Genomic DNA, 18,937 nt, shown 5'->3' on the forward strand with positions numbered 1-18,937 from the left:
ACTACAAGTGGAGTTGTACCCTCTGCCCTTTGCTTCGTGATCTTTAGAACTCGGAAGGTATGGACAGGGAGAAGTGCTTTCTCATTAACTCTTCCATGAGCACAGAATGATCTAATAAAGGAGTTGCATGTGACCGAAAGTCATTGTATTCAGAAAGAGACAATGGTTCTTGATTCCCAACTCTTGTGTAGACTACAGGCCAGAGGAATACTGAATAACCAGCTTATCAAGACCCTCACACTTGGGGGCATATTTATACTCTGTTTGCACTGAATTTGCATCATATCTTTTATGTAAGTTCAGCGCAAACTTAACTCCATATTTATATTTTGACGCTAGGCCCGTCTAGCGTCAAAATATAGGAGTTTTTGGATGCGTGAACCCACCTTGCATCAATGAGATGCAAGGTAGGCGTTCCCGTCCAAAAAATGACTCAAAGCCACTAGTGCCTTATTAATCCTCTCGTCTAAAAAAGGTCACGGTGGGCCTAAATAATGGTGCTAAGCCTGCTTAGCACCATTATTTAACGCCTGGGTCAGAGATGGCGTTAAGGGACCTGTGGACCCATTTCCATGGTCAAGCACCATGGAAAGGGACCAAAGGTGCCCACTCCAAGCCCCAGGAAGATCCCCACCCACACCTGAGGGACACCAGAGGATGGGGGACCCCATCCCAGGTAAGTAGGGTAAGTATTGGTAATTTCTTTTTTTTAAATTAGTTAAATGCCACTGGGGGCCCTGAAATAGGTCCCCCTGCGTGGCACTAGGTGCAATGGCCATACCCAGGGGACACACGTCCCCTTTACTGGCCATGGGTGGTGGGCATGACTCCTGTTTTTTACAAGACAGGAGTCATGATGTATGGATTGTTTTTGGGTCAGGAAATGACGCTAGGTTGGTTAACGGCATTTGTTTGCCTTTAACCAGCCTAGTGTAATTTTTTAAGGCAAAACCCCCTTCCCCTGTACCGCCCCCACCACCGGGCTAACGTCATTTTTCCTGACCCTAGCCCACCCTTAGTGTCGGCTTGCGGGATTCCATAAATTAGGACCCAGCTGACGCTCTGGAATGACACAAGCTGGCACTATACTTTTTGCCGCAAAATTGCGTTCGCGCTGTTTTTCAGCAAAAAGTATCTATCTGGGCCTTGGTGACAAGATCAAGAATTCTCAACCTGTATGACATGCAGGATCATGAATAAATGCTTTACATGGTCTCTTACAAGTAAGATTGAAAGACACATAGCTATGAGCTGTAGTTGTGCCCGCATCAATGTTCAATGTTAAAGGTGCTGATGGTGATGGTTATGTGTGTATGTATGTCAAAGCTCTTGTGTGCACTCACACATGCCTCCTTCTGCCCTACACACAGGCAAACCTAGAAAAGGACTGTTCAAGCTCACCTGTATAAGAGGCGGGCCTCTCTGATGTGTCAGGATTATATGAGTTTGAAACTAAGAAACTGCACATGAGCACTGTCTTCCGGCCATTTAGTCATGGGGATGTGAGTTCACTGGCCAGGCCACAGGCTCCTGTACAAGAGAATCCAGGAAATGATTTATCTTTAGGAGAAAGTTTTGAACATTCGGATATCGTAGGTTTCATGCCTAGTCTTTGGGTCACCCAGACAAGGTGAGGTCCCCACAAATAAATACGTAGCTTGGTCTAGTCAGCATTTATAAATAAATGGTTATAATTTCCCCCAATCTCCCTCAGATTGATTTACAAAGAAATAGAGGGCAAAAGCATATATGGGTCCCCAAACACTACTGAGGGCAGGATCAAGTATGTGCAGGTAGAGAGCAGAATCCCTGTGTCATTTATATATATTAAGTAATCCAGGGGAAGTTGTCTATCCACTGATGCACTCCGTAGGTTCTGGAAATATATGGTTTTGATATGTTTGCCTAGGGCCAATGGAATGATACAAATAAGCCATGAGGTCAATAGCCCCAGACCATGGTTTAGGCTTCACTTATTTCCAAAATGGGCTGCACGCCTCGATTCCAGTTAGCTTCAATGCTGTTGAAAACATGCATGTCTAGTACTGCTACATTTGGCGACGTTAAGGTAACCTACAACTGGGACCACCTGCTCCACAGGGATGTGCCTCTTTCAGGCTAGAGTAAGAGAAATGCCAACCATTTTACAACTCCACAAAACAAGCCGCTTCACACCAACCGCTGCATTAGGGTCCACATATCCGCACACAGTTTTCATACATTCCTATTCATCCGGGAGATTGATACCTGTCCTCAGAGGATCTGTGCCTCACGATCAGTGAGTCTAGGCAGACCACAAATCATTTCAGGAATCATATGTGTCTTTCCGAGAAACACAATAAAGTATTAACTTTGTAAAAATAAATTAATTAAATCACCACAGTTATCATTATTTCTTTCACGTATAGATAATAATCCCAAACTTCTACCCAATAATTCACTCATTATTAATAGCCCAGAAATGTGCCATAAAACATAGGTGGTTTGAGTGAATGACAAGCCAAATGACATAATTATGACTGCATGATTTTAAAAGCATTTTTTTAAACAGAAAATCGGGAAAATCGGTGCGCAGACACCCTGATACGGAATATGGATGGACTGGGAAACCAAAAGCAGCTGTGGCAAAAGTGCACAAACCTGGCCTGCTCCCTTCATCTCCTCCCATAATCTCTTTCAATCCACCCATTCTCTCTCTCCCCCCTCTCCGATCACTTTCACGCTACCTACCCCCTTCCACCATCTATGTCTCTCTCTCTCTCTCTTGAAGCCTCCCAGATGGTATCTTGAGAAAGGCGCAGAGGCACCTGGAGCGGCCCTGGGCTTTCAAACCAGCCTTCCAAGGGCTCCAGGGAAATTCCTGGTGGAATAAAATGCCTGTTTGAAATGGCACAGTGCTTAATTTGAGTCTGTGGTTGCGGTGGGGACTTCATTTTAGGATTCAGCACTTATTTTTCTTCAAAAGACTTTGATCCAAAAGAAGGATAAAAACACATAGTGAAAAGGAGGAAAAGAAAGACGGGAAAAACTGTGCAAAGGGAGAAAGCAGGGAAGAAAAAGAACCTGAAAGAATTCGATAAAGAGGTAGCGAGTGTCTGTTGGTAGGTGAAAGAGGCATGAAGTGCAATGGGCCGGCCCATGGCTTATGAAAAATCTTTAGGCACCGGCACTTATTGTTTATTATTTACAAATTAAGTCCTGGAATGGGCAAAGACACAGAGTTATTTTACCAGCTTCTAGCATTTGCTGCCTTGATGTTAGAGACATAGGACCTCATTAAGAAGCTGGTGGTCTTGAGACCACCAGCCTCGTGGTGGCAGTCAGGACCACTGCTGTTGTCTGACTGTCACATTAAGACCCTGGTGGTCAGACCACCAGGGTTCCGCCGTCTCCGCCGTGATCGGTGATCCCGACGGGTTGACGCCGGTGGAGATCGCAATCAGCCAGGGTGGCGCTGCTGATTACGTTCTCTGCCAGCCTTTTCATGGTGGTTTTACTACCATGAAAAGGCTGGTGGAGAACAGGTTCAGGGGGCCACAGCGGGGCCCCTGCACTGCCCATGAACCTGTAATGGACAGTGCACGGGTCCCCCTGCCCAGCACCTTCGCAATGTTCACTGTCTGCTGTGCAGACATGAACATTGCAAGGGTGCTGGTGCATCCTGCAGGCAACAGCATTGCCGCTGGCTTGATTTCGAGCCGGAGACAATACTGACGCTTGTTTCACGCTAGGCTGATGGGAGGAAGCCTGGGTTTCCACCCGTCAGCGTAACAGGAAACTTGTAATGGTTCCAGCGGGAAGGTTTCCAGCGTGGCAGCAACCTCCCTGTCGGACGTTCGGCGGATGGGTCTCCCTGTCTGCCAAACTCCAAATGAGGCCCATACTCATAAGACATACACGGGATAGAGGTAAAAAAGATGTCTTTATGACACAAGTACTGTGCACCACAAGCACTCGTAGGAGGAATTATGCAGTGTAATACTTGTTATTTACTATGGGTTTGATACACAGCACAAGACATCAAGACTACCACTTTTGAGAAGAAGACATTGAGTCCTGGTTTACGGCTTCATTATGTTATGTGAATGTGGAAGGCTTGCCTTAAAACTCCATGTTCTGCAATTGACATAGTTATGTGTGACTGGACCAACCACTATCGCCTTATTTCTTAGTTACCACACCCGGCAAAAGATTTGGGGATGATTACAAATTGGATGCCCCCCACTATTAAGCAAAATATAAAAACTGGAATGTGAATTGTTTTGAGATGTGTTCTAGCTGCTACTTGTTTCCTTCTGTCCTCAGGTTATTTGGTATGACCGCTTTTGTCCGCACAAATGCGACAGAGGCCTGGAAGCTGCACCTTCGCCCAGGACTCACCTGGCCAGCCTATGTCAACCCTTTCCTGCTTCTTACATTGTACTACATGCTGGTGATGTTGTTGGATCAGTGGGCTCCCATACCGATGGTAAGAGAGAAGAAATGTGGTGTAGTGATGCTTGTGTAGCTCCGGAAGACACGATTTTCAATCCCATCTTGCCCACTACTGCCAAAGTGCATGATCCTAGGCAAATTATTGCATCTCCTTGTGTTTTGTTTTCCTTATCTGTATTGTGAGTCCAAACAAACAGACTACCCACCTCTCATCAAAGCACTAACATTTATAACTAACTCCTACTTTCTTATATGTAGCTGGGATGAGATATGTTGTATGCCTAGATTGGTCGCTTGACTGTACATTTGCTCTATTACTCTGATATTTGGACAGCTTGCTTTTTATCACTTGGAGTCAGGCCCAAGATATAGGTAACACAGTCCCGATTATCCCATTGAAATGTGGCTAACCATAACCCACCCATAAATTAAGGATAACGGATATACATGATCCTGCACTGTGCTTACTCTGGTGCTTCTCCACTGATATGTTCATGTGTGGGATGTCAGCACCCCGATGTCACAATGGGGAGATGAGTTGGTGCACAACCTTATTCTTCGATGGCACATACGAATGTATGTTGTGTCATGTTAGCAGAAGCAATGGTTTCACTACATTATTTTGTTAATATAAATGATGTAAGATTGAAAAAAATATCCAGTCAACCTGTTTCATGTTTGCATTAAATTGCTACTAGAAAAATAAATAACAGACGTGTGTGTGTGTAAGAAGAATAAATGTAATTAATATCAATCATGAGGTTTTGGGGAGCTACAAGTGTGTGCAGTCCCAGGACCACTGCCTACTTTTGAAAAAAGAAAAGTAAACTTTTCCTTTTTCAAGCACGTCCTGTTTTCCTTTAAAGAAAACAGATTGCATTTTAAAAAAAATGATTTATTGAAAAGCAATATGTTGACCCCAGCTGGCAACCATCCCTGTGAATTTTGCGATTCTCAATGGGTTGCAAACAGAGACCTAACTCATGATTATTCATGAGGTAGGTCTGTTTGCAACCCGCTGGGATTCACAAAATGTGTAAAATACACATTTTGTACATTGGTATTTGCGATTACCAAATAGCTAATTGCAAAAATGCGCTGTTTGGTAATCGCAAACACTTACCTTCATACATCTGGCCCAAGGTTCAGTATTAAAGTCCTATACTTGTAATGTGTCGTCAAGGTTGAGGAAACAGGCATTGGGCATCACATTAGGATTTGGAGAGTAAATTACTTCGTGAATTCCGTATCTGAAAAGTAACATACTAAGGTTGCATGGCGATTGTCAATTGCAAGTCTGGAAGCTAAACTGTTCGTATTTTCTCATAAAGATTAGTGCCTAAGTCTTAGAAACGAGTTCGTACAGTCACCAAACGTCAGCCACCCGTGAGAGCAAGAAAGAAAAACGATTTAGATGAGGCAACTTGCAGAGTGTGCACATTGCGAACCTGGTGTCACCTCATATGAAGGAGGCGCTCAGGAATGAATGCATGCAGCACCAGGAGGTGAACGTGTCTGCCTTCCCTCGGTGGCACACCAGACCTGCAAAACCTAAAGAGCATTGGGAGACACTGAGGCCGAAGGAGAAGAGTGAAAAAATCAATTGGACATATTACCCAGAAATGAATTGGCCAGATATGCTTTGGAGAAGTTTGAGGAAAAAGAGTTGGGTTTAACAGTCTCAAGATTTTAAAAGGGCAGAGCGAAGTGTTTTTTTGATCGATCATCTTACTAGTCATTTGGGGTAGCCACTGTATCTTTTTGGAATGAATCCTCTTTTAACTTATCTCCAAAGAGACAGGCCACTTGGTGATTGATTCGTAAGGGCCTTAATGTGTTGGCTGTTATATTGCAGAGTAGAGTTTTTGTCAGTTGGTTTGCAGAACAGAGTAGGGCACAGTGTACCCTCAACCCCTCTTTATGGTGAGTTCAGCGTAATAAATGCTTGCCGTACATGCACAGAAAATGAAATTTAAGTCTCTGGTTAGACCTATAGCCCAGTTAAACTAGTATTAATATCAGCATTGGTGCCTTTTGAAGTTAGGAAAATAACATCAAAGTGTAGGACCTGTGCCATAGACAGATATGTTTCACACAGTTGATTAGACGAGCACATTCAATAAGAAACCCAGCCCTCTGCATGAGGAAAGGGCAGATGGAACGAGGCCGTGGTGTTGGTGGCTCATAAAACTCTGCTACATCTACGCTGAGTCTTCCTGTACTTCTCATCAAGAGGCAAGCCACTGAAGGTTGAATTAGTAATAGGAGTTAGGGGCTGTGAGGGAATGAGTGTGGTTCCCTGCTATTCTTCCCATAGGAGTTAAGAAGCAGCTGCTGTGTTCAGGGCAAAGTGAAGACATAGTAGACAGCCAGCATGATGCAAGAAAAAACAATGTACTGCTGGCAATGCTAGGTGAGTAACGAGATCTGTGAAACGCGCCCGTGATGCATTCTTCCAATCAAACAGTGGTATACGGTGGAGGGAATTCAGAAAGCCAGACTTTACCTATTGAAAATGAGCAATCCAGTATCACAGTCAGAATTTATGACATATTTAGAAATAGAGAGGGGAATGTCACTATAGAATAAACAAAAAATAAGATCCACTCAAATGTGATATATGTACATCACAGTGTAAAGTCCACTTAGATTCAGGAAGAGTAACAAAATGGAGAATAAAGTATGAGTGTAGGACTATGGCCGAAATCACGAAGTTGAGAAGAATGTGATGCCATTAGGCAGAAATGCGATTGCAGGCATCTGCATAAATAATACACTAATATGTTGCAGGTGTTAAAAAGAGTAGTCTGATGTTTTTAACTCAAGATCATCCAGCCCCTAACAGACCTAAACATGGGACTCACCACAAGGAGACACAATTAATCACAGATGCCTTAATCAAAATAGGCCTGTGTAGGAGGGCATCTTATGTACAGCTCTTGAGAAGAAGGCTAACGTTCTTACAAATACCTAGGTGATTAAGTCTCACCAATCAGAGCAGACATGCTGTCTCCAAACAAATAAACATCCTTGTCCTTAGTGGCTTGCTTTCTGCAGCTATAGGATTCCAGTTTAACAACATGAATCCCATGCTGTGTTAATCATGGATTGCCCATTGAGTCCCTAAACATAACATATTGCTGGGACTTCTTCCCCACAGAACAATACAAGATGCTGCTTATGTGAGATTTGGAATGTAACTCTTGGACATACATTAAATGTGAGCTATGTATGGCACAAAAGGAAACAACAGAGGGGTATGTCATACGGAGGTGGAGTTAATCGATGCAATTAACATGAAGTATTGTACTCACCAAATGATGTGGGTAAATTAGCTTGCCCATGGCAGGTCTTGTCAGTAGAGGTTTAAGTTCTTACTGAACTTAGTACAAAGATGTCTTAGATTTTTTGGATCCTATTCTGAAACCTATTTGTATAGCTAGAGTTTAAGCTCATTTTGGTCTAATTCTGTAAGATTCTAGGACTACCAATTTTATCCTGCCATGGTTCCCTCTCATTTAGTAGTGATCAGAGCTGGGCAGCTTGCCTCTAAAATAAATTTGTTTTCTTGAGTACTTTCAAAATAATGCTAGAGACATGCTGCGTGTGGGAGCCAATGTATTTCTCTGGAGAAATGTGTTAACATTAAGCCATGATCAAATGTGGGTTTATGAAAATTGGGAGCAAGGATGCTGTCTTCCCTTCTCAATGATGAGTGGTACTAATGCCTGGATGGTGGAGCAGATAATAGAAGCAGGTAGGTATGATTTGATTGTACAAAGGGTGCCAAGCTGGCATCCAGCTGTTAGTGGCATCTTGACCACATAATCTTTAAAGATGAAAAACGAAATAGATCAGTTTGGATAATTTTCAGCAGGGCATTCATTGGCTTTAGTTATTTGCTTACAACATTTTCAGGCTGTCTGGACCCATTTCCGAGCCCTGGATATAGAAACTATGCTTCCTTAGTCAATATTCTAATCATATTTAGGTAGAATTATTGGTCTTTTTCAGTTTGAGTCAGACATATTTCAGAGACATTAAATGGAGTAGCGCCTTCTAGTGCTAACACCAGTGGGCTCAGAGATAGTTTAGAGATCCTGCTCACCAGAAAGCAGGATCATTCAAAGAGGGCATCCTTGACCCTATATTAAGAAATTGTATATTACCCATTGTTATAATTAGCATCTTAATGCCAAAATCATCCTTGTGTCCTTAGAGGCCGTTCTAAATTCAGCAGCTTGCCTGGTTCTAAATTCAGCAGTTGCCTGGTCACAGAAGCTACTACTCGCCTAATTTTACTCTGTTCAATGGCCTTGAAACCTTCATCGCATTTGAAGTTGTTTTCGTTTCCTTTCAATTAAACCTCTACGGGCAAGTCACACATACAACATATCTGTTTATGCCTAGATTTTCCTCTGACTGAAGTTTTTTAAGTCTAACATCAGCATTCTTCTTGTGGTACTCTAGTATATTCAATGAAATACCAGGAAATATGTGTTACACCACTTCTCTTCAAGTGAGATCCCATTTGAAGCAGCCTGATTAACTGAATAACCTCTGCTGTCCTATTGTCCTTCCCTTTCGCTTCATTTAATTTTACATGCATACTTCATTTTATTTCTCATGCTTTACTCATATGCTGCCAGTCATTTATTTTAGAAATCTCTCCAGTCATTGTTGATGAGGCCTGCTCTATTGGACAAAACTGTGAATTCTATAGAGACTAGTGCACCCCGAGGGGTGAAGCTTCTTCCAGTGAAATGTTTATACCATTGGCTCCAGATTACTTGGTTTGTTTTATATATATATATATATTATATATATATATATCTGATATAAATACATAAAAATAAAGAAGCAAACCCTATCCATGCAGTCCCCAGGTGGTTCTCCTAATCGTACCTAGTGAATGTAAATACACACAATTGTAATCCCTACATGAGTTTAACTTATTCACAGCGGCCCCAGTGTGTACACGGGGCTTCTTTGAGGTTTCTGTGGAAGACGATAATGCATCTTACTATGTATTCTGCTGAACACTAATGGTGACAGTGTGTTTCTCTTTAAAGGAAGAGTCTGAAGAAGAGGAGGTGCAGGAATCTCAAGTCAGTGAACACGAAGCGCTTGAGGAAATGTTATGGCTACCTAATGGGGAGACGAAGAAGGTAATAGAAGTTTTTTATCATTTTCTTATCTCCCACAGCAGTAGTTAAACCTTTCCCAAGAAACACAACACTAGCTTTAGTAGATCAAGGTTTGGTGTGCAATTGTGCCGACCAAAAAGGTGCACCCTGGGACATCCTTCATTGGGCTCCGCGTCCTAAACTCAGGCATAGTCATAGAAGACATATTTAACGCTGTCCACGTTATTCCTCTGTAAGTAAATACTGAGGCGATTTGGAATGAGGAGTTTACAGGCATTGCTGTATGACTTTGCTGAGAAGCCTCATTCGATGTTTGGTTTACATTACGTAATTCTCAAAAAATGATATTTTATAAATAAAATAAATTCTCCATAAAAGATTCAATTGGGGAAGTTTGTTCCAAACAGGAGGGTCAGCATGGACCTGCCCCCAAGAGGGTGCAAGGCTGCACCGGCCCATTCCACTCTCTCTTGGATGTGAGGCGTGGTGTGCATGGCTTTAGTGTGCAAGTTCGTGCCTTACCTATCCGTGGAGTGCCAGCTGATGCAGGAGCGAGGAGTGAAGATTTTAGGCTCCATCGGGGTAAGAAGCATGGTGTAAAAATCTGCCTGGCCACTCTCGCCTGCAGGTATCTGCTCCCTCTCGTTGTGGCAGCTGTGGCAGAGTACCTGCTACTGCATAGCACCGATGGATGGAACATTTACCCGGATAGACAGTCTGCTTCTAATTCTTGAACAGTGTGCAGGACAGTTCTTTAGAAAGAGTGTCATACTAGCCAGACCCTACATTTTGTGTAATTTCCCAATTACTATAAAAAGCGCAAAAACATTTTTATAGTGACCACAAAATTGCATTAGTTGACCAAAAAAGCAGAGAAAACTGTGGCGGCAGCAGCCTGCATTCCATTTGTACAGCCACAGCAACCGCCCGGCCATTCAGTGTCGTTTTGTCCCCTGTGACCAGTTGGAGGGAATCATCAAGTAACATTAACATCACATAAGGCTGTGTGGTGAGACAGTAAAGAAGAGTGAGCGGGCACCTCACAGTGCCCCGCCCAGAACACTGGATGGTGGTGCTTCGAGCACATTGCTATTAATTGTCACTTTTACAGCTCACAGTAGGGTGGCTCACGAGCACTCCAGCTATGGTTGTGTTGAGTGAGGAACAGGGTGACATTTCTTATTGTTTGTCATAAAACATGCACTAAGAAATACTGGGTCATATTTAAGAGCCGCTAGCGCCATTCCAACGCCACATTAGCGTAACTTTTTCAGGCTAATGTGGTGTTAGAAGGCATATAATGCAGCGCCATATTTACAAAGTGGTGCAATGCATTAATTGCGCCACTTTGTAACACTTTGCACTACATAATGCCTGTCCCAGGCATAATGTATGCAAAGGGGGTGTTCCCTCGTTAGGGTGCCAAAAAAATGATGCAAGGAAATGTCCCCCCCCCATGACGTCCTCCTCAGATTCCCACACTACTACCCGGCAAAAATGCCCCTCATCTCGCCATAGCCCCGCTTTCACATACATTTAATTTGTTTTAAAACTCATTCTAAAGGCTGGCATTACTAATCCACTCAGCTTTCCACAGAAATTACAGATCTGTTCTTTGCAGCGTCCATATTAACCCTCTGCACTACTTTATGGCCAGTCAACCTGCCATTGAACAAAACTCCAATCTCTCTCTGTCAGTAACATTAATCACAACAGTTATCTTGACATTTTTATTGTTGCCTGACAGCTGAACACACATGGTACTCTGCTTCAGCTGCTTTTAAATTGTAAATTATTGCTAAATACATCACCCCCATGAGGTCATCATCACCCCCTCCTGCCCCCGCGGGCCGCAAGTCAGCACCCAGTGCGCCTGCACCAGTCACCCCCCTAAAGCCGACCCTACTTTTGATGGTCTCAAAGTGAAGTGTTGGTTGGGTCATATAAAACCGAGAACACGGGACCCACACTGTCAGTCTCTCAGATCCAAGTTGCACAGTTGTTATGTAAAACAACAATCGTGGACGAAAGAAAATATTAGATTCTGAAGAGCATGTTCTAAGTTGCATCCGTAGCAGTCTCTCAAATAGGAAAGGGATATAGTTTGCAGTGTAGGCTAAAACAAACCGAGACATAGATAACTGAACAGCTGCTAAATCCTTAAATGTCTGAGACAAAAGTTTCTATAATTTTGGCTATTTCAGCACAGTATATATATATATATATATATATATATATATATATATATATATATATATATATATGTATATATATATATATATATATATATATATATATATATATATATATATATATATATATATACTTTCAATGTAATTGTCCCTTTTACTAAGGGGTCTAAATATACCTTGTGAATTATTTATTGTTGAATCAGTCATAATTGCAAGTTGGCTTGTATTTGTGATCTGTTTTTATTTAACATCCACGGTACGCTGGAACTTGAAATCTTAAACGTTTCCCAAAACTAGTGGCTTTGAGAAAAACATATAGCTAGTTTAATAAAACATAAGGGGGGCATGACCAACCAACATGGCCGACGGGTGTGATCTCCTGAGGCTCCGCTCAAGCCCCTTGCAGAGACAACGTGCGAGGTGTCAGGATGCGAGCCAGACACCTGATGTGCACCTAGGAAGGTGCAAGGAACACAAGGCTCCGCAACAAGAGGCGCAAACTTAGAAAAATCCACCAAAATCAACCCCTCCTGTGCTGGAGGACGCGAAACAGGTAGTTGGGTCCCACCCGTGTTTGAAGAGGTCCGAAGCATTGATTAAGGTACGACACCGGAGAAATGTTGCCGAGACCGCGATCCCCGATACAGGAGCAGAACACCAAGAGATAGGCCTTGCGAAGCCACTGACTGGGGTGTACCGAGGCAGGCCCAGAATCTGAAGCGGTCGCGGTATGGAGACAAAGAGAGGTGGTCAGTACTGCGTCAGATGAGCACAGGGGAGGAGTGAGGGGAGAACTCCGACCTACCTGAGCAGCAACGCTCCCTATGGCTTAGCAGTGACCCTGGGAGATAGGATTGAGGCCTGCAGCCCCGATTGCCAGACCCTAAAATGGCACCCACCAAATGATACGAAGGGTGAAGCAAAACGTGAGTGGAGTGGCTGACGGAAACACAACATAACCTTCACGCTATATAGGTGTCAAATATCACAAGACAGTGATAGAGCGGCAAAGAGCGCGACCGGAACGGGCACCCTACGAACACTGAGGACCGACAAACGATTACACAGCATGGCGCACCGGGCCAACCCGGCATGACACAAAGAAGCAAATAGGGGAAACAGCTTGGCGGCCCCTACCAAAGCTGGCGGTAGGGGGGGTTACTGCTTTGGGAGCAGCATTTCTGTCCAAAGGAAGCCACAATCCAACAGGGTCTCTAACTACTTTGGGCCTGCCAAGCACAGGTTGGAAGGACCCAAGCAAGCAGAAAACATGGCGCTGACAAAGGAAGACCTCCTGACATTTCTCTGTGACTTCATATCAGAACTACACAAAGAACTGACAGCAGATTTCAAGTCCACGCTTGAATAATTCAAACTGGACATTAACTCCTGCCTGACCTGTCTTCAATCCGATGTGGACTCAGTGGGGAGCCGCACCCTGGACCTTGAGACGAAGGTCCAAGAGATGGAACAACAAATAGCTCCTATAGAAAGTGATATCACCCAATTTAAGACACAACTGCATCTAACTCCCCTTAAACGTGAAGATTTAGAAAACCGTTCACGTTGAGACAGCATCCAAATAAAGGGGCTGGAAGAAGGTAGCGGGATGTGGCGCCAGCGACGTTAGCCCGCTGACGGCAATTCCTACTAAACACAGAAGCTTTGAGGGCTAGATATATCAGCTACAGATGGACATACCACTTTGGCATTGCCTTTGATCTCAATAACAAACCACACCACCTTACAGACACTGAGGAATCTTCAGCCCTCCTGGACATGCAGGAGAAGAGTACTAAAGAGACTGAAAGTCACTCGGATGGACCACAAAGGAGGGAGGAGACAGCCACCTCCACAGACTCTTGGAAGCAACAGAGAAAGGGGTAAAGGAGCCACAAGAACAAAGGCCCGCAACCAGTATGAAAAGTGGGAAGGAACAGTGTGAGACACCTGAATTCCGTAGATCTACTCCGACATGAAGTTGGAGACCCAAGGATCGTTTTTGAAAGAGGCCTGGGAGGCTTCTCAGGCTTCAGCTACTGCCAGGCTTCACGAGCCAGAAGAAGAAAATAAGTAAACAGATGTCAATTATAAGGTTTCAATAGGCAGTCTCTGCGAGGGACAAGGGTGGCTGAGCATTCACTCCCCAGCCCAACGACCTTACGATGGGTAGACACGAAGCAACAACATGTCCACTCGTTAACAGCTACAATGTTGTTTTGATGTTTTTTTATCATTCTATGTTTAGAGCTGGCATGAGAGGGTATGGACGGGCTGATGGGATACAGGCAAGGAAGGAAAGAAGTGGACCATCGGGTACTCATTACGACGGGCAATGCAAACGTTAGCATAAACTCTTAGAAAACGGGATGCTTCAATTCCTATTGTGGAACTTTAAAAGAATGAACTCCCCCAACAAAAGGTCACAACTCTGGAAATGTTTTGGGGATCATCATTTTGAAATAATAGCCCTACAGGAAACCCATCACAGAAGTGGGGAAGGATACCGTCTGCATCACAAACACTATACACATGTGTGCACGGCCTCAGCACCCACGAAACAGTGCGGGTGGCTTTGATGTTCCATAATTCCACTCACTTTCAGTTGCAGAGTACGACACAGGACAAAGAGGGCAGATATTTAGTAACCAAAGGTAGTATCAGAGGGAAAGTGTGTATGGTAGCCACTGTGTATGCACCCAATAATGGACAAACTCAATGCCTCTTTGCCTTTCTGTCTATGTTGTAGGGCTACACAGAAGGAGATATCCTCCTTCTGGGTGATTTCAACCTGATATGGGACAGCTACCAGGACACAACCCACACCCACAGAACCCAAACGAACATCTTTGCAAAATTTGTCAAGGCAGCCATTAATAGGCTAGATCTTTTCGATGCGTGGCGAACACTTCACCCCACGGTACAAGACTACACATTCTTCTCTCACTCACATAGATCATATTCGAAAATCAATCATATATTCCTTAGCCAACCCCTACAACAATCGCTCTGAACAATCATTATCTCTGATCATGCCCGCTGGGGATTGGAGTTGATTGGCCCACAACATGTTCTAGATTCAGTAGATGGTATTTCCCTAACACCTTAACCCGAGACCCAATATTTCAAGACGAAATACGGAAAGCCATCAGGGACTACTTTCAGCATAATATCCCGACCGACACATCACACCTCACCACAGTCATACAGGGTAAATGCATCTCATTAGCTACCTCCCTACACCAACCAAAGGCTAAAGAATGACAAGAATTGGAAAACAAATTGATGGTAGCAGAACAGGCACACAAACATTCCCCTACTTGGCTCTCACAGGTGATCTCATTAAAAGGCAAATTGCAATCCATATACACAAACAGAGCAGACATCTCACTGCTACGCCTTAACAAAACTTCCTATGAAGAGGGGAACAAGATAGGTCCGATGCTAGCACGACAATTACGCACCAAAAAGACAAGACACTATGTAGCCCAAATACCGGACGAGACTGGTGAGCATCTTGCAGAGGAGGAAAAAGCCCAAGCCTTCCGAGAAGTTTACACCACTCTATACATGTCAGAACAACCTGAAGCCCCCACACAATGCGCTTACCTACAACATGGGACCCTCCCACAGATATCCCAAGAAACCAATGACATCCTAATAGCTCCCTTTACATTGAAGGAGGTACAGACAGCCATTGATTCCCACCCTTTAAATAAATCACTGGGTCCAGATGGGTTTAACACCCAATTCTACAGAACATTTCGTGTAGAGCTGACCCCACATCTCACAGAGCTGTTCAACCAGGTCAGGATGGGACACGTTATGTCCCCCACCATGGGCGAATCTCTAATCCCACTTATTTCTAAGACTTGAAAGGATCCTTAGTCGTGTGCTTCCTACCAGCCTATTGCCCTCCTAAATCTCGACACAAAACTGTTCTCTAAAATTTTGGCTAAACGACTAGAGGATGTAATGCCCGACCTGATACATCCTGACCAGTCAGGATTTATTAAAGGTTGTCAAACGTATGATAACCTACGCAGAGTGATCTACCTGATAGGAAAGGCAACTAAGAAAAAGGTACCTGCTATGCTATTGGCACTAGGTGCTGAAAAGGCGTTTGACCGAATAGAGTGGGCTTTCTTGGTGGCCACCTTACGGCGATTTGGATTTAGTGACAAATTCATAGCTATGATAATGAGCACCTATACTTGCCCCAACTCACGAATTATGGTGAATGGGTTGGCCTCAGCATTTTTTTACCTGACAAGGGGAACAAGGCAGGAATTCCCCCTCTGCCCCTGGTTATTCACTCTTAGGCCCATATTTATACTTTTTAGCACCGCATTTGCATCAATTTTTTATGCAAAAGCAGGGCAAACTTCCAAAATCCAATTGTATTTTGAAACTTTGCTCCGAGTTTGCGTCAAGCACAGCCGGAGATTCATAGTATTCAATTCGGCCATGAGCAGCACAAGATCTCACTATTTGCAGATGACTTCCTTCTTTTTGTTACTTATCCCCGAACGACCCTGCCTGCAATCCAAAATGAACTTGCGGTATACGAATGAGTAGCGGGTTTCAAGGTCAACAAGGGGAAGTCCTCTATGCTTAATGTGATGATACCACCAACCGATATGAGAGAGATAGCCACTGAAAATCAATTCCTAAAGGCTAAGAAATATTCACCTATCTAGTCATAAAAATTGGCCCTAAAATCACTGCTTTATACAAAGCAAACTTCCCCCCATTCTCAAAAGCCTGCAGAAGAACTTTAAGCAATGGTCCCCCCTCTTCCTCTCATGGTTGGGACATATTGACGTCATCAAGATGACAGTGCTTCCCCCGATATTACCTGGATACTATATCTATTCTACGGCCTACCCATTGATTTCCCCAGGGACTTCTTTACGGACGCCCGTACAATGATTATGCGGTTCATATGGCAGGAAAGTACGTCCAGACTATCAAATAAACTGCTCACACGACCAAAGGCAACAGGAGGCTTGGCTCTCCCGGACCTTCCACTCTTCTATAAAGCGACCCAGCTTCGCATCATTGCCGAGTTGTCCCTGCGGGCATCAGACAAATTATGGCTCCATATGAACCCTGCCGTGGTGGGACGGACCATATGGGATATGCCCTGGAACCCTAGTAATGACTGGCCAATGAATGCCTACCTCAGCACGCCCACAGCCACCACACTCAAAGTTTGGGACACAGTGACGAAAACCTATGGAGTGACGAACTTCCCCTCCCCATACACTCCTATTCACTATAGCGCGGCGTTCCACCTGGCCTTGACACCAGGATCATTTGACAAGTGGCGGGAAGGAGGGTGTCTGCATATTTCAGACCTATACCACGGGGACAACATCCTAACATCTGAGAACTGCTGCAGAGACTTTCAAGTGCCTCTATCTGAACTCTTCCATTACATGCAATTAAATCACTGGGTAACTCAGCCTCATATACGTTTGGCTGCCACTAGGGAACTGCTCCGAATCTAACAATTTGTACGACTGGCGGGGTGGCGAGGAGTGGCATCACCACTCTGTATAAACTGCTGATATCTGCACACCGCATCTACATCCCCCCATATCATGTTTTGCGAACAGGTCCCGGAATCAACTCTGGAGGAGAAGCAGTGGAATGTTCTCTTTCGTGACATCTCTAAATACAACCGCTCCATGGGGGTGAGAGTAGCACATTATAAATTTCTCTACAACTGGTACCTGTACCCAGAAAAACTTTTACAAATCTTTCCCATACTTCTGATAGATGCTGGAGAGGCCATGGTCTCCTGGGGGACTTTCAGCATATATGGTGGGACTGCCCAAATATCCGACCCTACTAGGAAGAAATCTTGTCACAAATCAAGGACATGATGGGCTACCCTATCCCTCACACCCCAACACTCGTCCTACTAGGTATGCAGGACCCAGCCCTGAAACACCAAACAATGGGAGACAGCTCCATTATGTGGGTGGCTCTCTGTGCTACCAAGATGACTTTGGCTTCATATTGGAGGAAACCTGACACCCCACCCATAGCACTGTGGCATACTAGATTGTGGCAGTTCCTCTCCATGGAGTGGTTGGCAGACAAATTGACAGACTCGAGAAGGGGATTTGAGTATATCTGGGGTCCTCTGGTGCAGGTCCTATCAAGGGGTCTTCCATAGGTGTCCTGCCACCCGCATCTTAGAGCAGTAGTTTCCAACCTTTTGACTTCTGTGGACCCCCACTTTATAATTACTGGAACTTGGGGACCACCACTGAATCATTATTGGAAAATGGGGACCCCCTACTGAGTCATTACTGAAAGTTGAGGGCCTAATCTGTCAATAATTTTTAATTGTCTAAGCAGTCACAGACCCCTTGAGGAGGCTTTACGGCCCCCCAGGGTCCCCAGACCACAGGTTGGGAACCAATGTCTTAGAGCATTGCACTTATTCCATTCATAATTCGGTACCAACACATGATGGTTAAGGTAAGGGTTGTGATCTTTCTTTGGCCCACAAAGGACATATTGCTATAAAGAGGGAAGGTGTACCCATGTTGGAGACCACAGAAGTCCCACACTTCCAACAGCACTGTAAAAATCCCAGCTTCTAGACAGGTGAAGTATTCCATAGAGTATAAAGAGGCAAAACAAGGGATGGTGATAAAAGATTCCTGAGCTAGCGTCCCCATCTGGACCTGGAAGGTAGGATCACAGTCCTTAAATGCGGAGAAAGTTTTTTTTGTGTTGCAATAGGAACTACATACAAATCTAGTTGGTGTTTAGGTAGAGTGTGGGACATGGGTTGGGAGGAAGGTCATGGAACGAGATACCTTTCTCAAATGAGTGAGTTAACACAAAGCTCTTCGCAGCTGAAATCTGAGAAAACCTAGTCCACTGTACCAAAACTGAACCTATGTCTAAGACTTGTCCCACAACTGATTAGATAATTGCCATTACACAGCACTTTCCGCGCATAGGAGTCGTCTATAACAGTGTTACAATGTGAGTGAGACAAAAGAATAAAATAAGAATTTTGCATATAAGTCTAAGTGTAAGGTGGTGCACGGGAATGAAAGAGAGAAAGGATTATTGAATAATTCATGATCTCCTGGTGTTAAAGGGGCTGAACACCACAACCTTTTGAAGAGACTGAAG

The 18,937-nt window shown here is 44.1% G+C and overlaps 1 protein-coding gene across 2 annotated transcripts in view; it reads left to right on the forward strand.

The window, feature by feature from the left end:
• Positions 1-18,937, forward strand: part of LOC138303899 (piezo-type mechanosensitive ion channel component 2-like) — a 733,706-nt gene that overhangs the window by 111,136 nt on the left and 603,633 nt on the right. For both annotated transcript variants that reach the window (XM_069243434.1, XM_069243435.1), the window contains exons 8-9: positions 4,306-4,468; positions 9,507-9,602. In XM_069243434.1, coding sequence (XP_069099535.1) covers positions 4,306-4,468; positions 9,507-9,602 — 259 coding nt within the window. The remainder of the gene's footprint in view (positions 1-4,305; positions 4,469-9,506; positions 9,603-18,937) is intronic.

Source organism: Pleurodeles waltl, chromosome 7 (assembly GCF_031143425.1).
Source record: "Pleurodeles waltl isolate 20211129_DDA chromosome 7, aPleWal1.hap1.20221129, whole genome shotgun sequence".
In the NCBI taxonomy this organism is placed as follows: Eukaryota; Metazoa; Chordata; class Amphibia; order Caudata; family Salamandridae; genus Pleurodeles; species Pleurodeles waltl.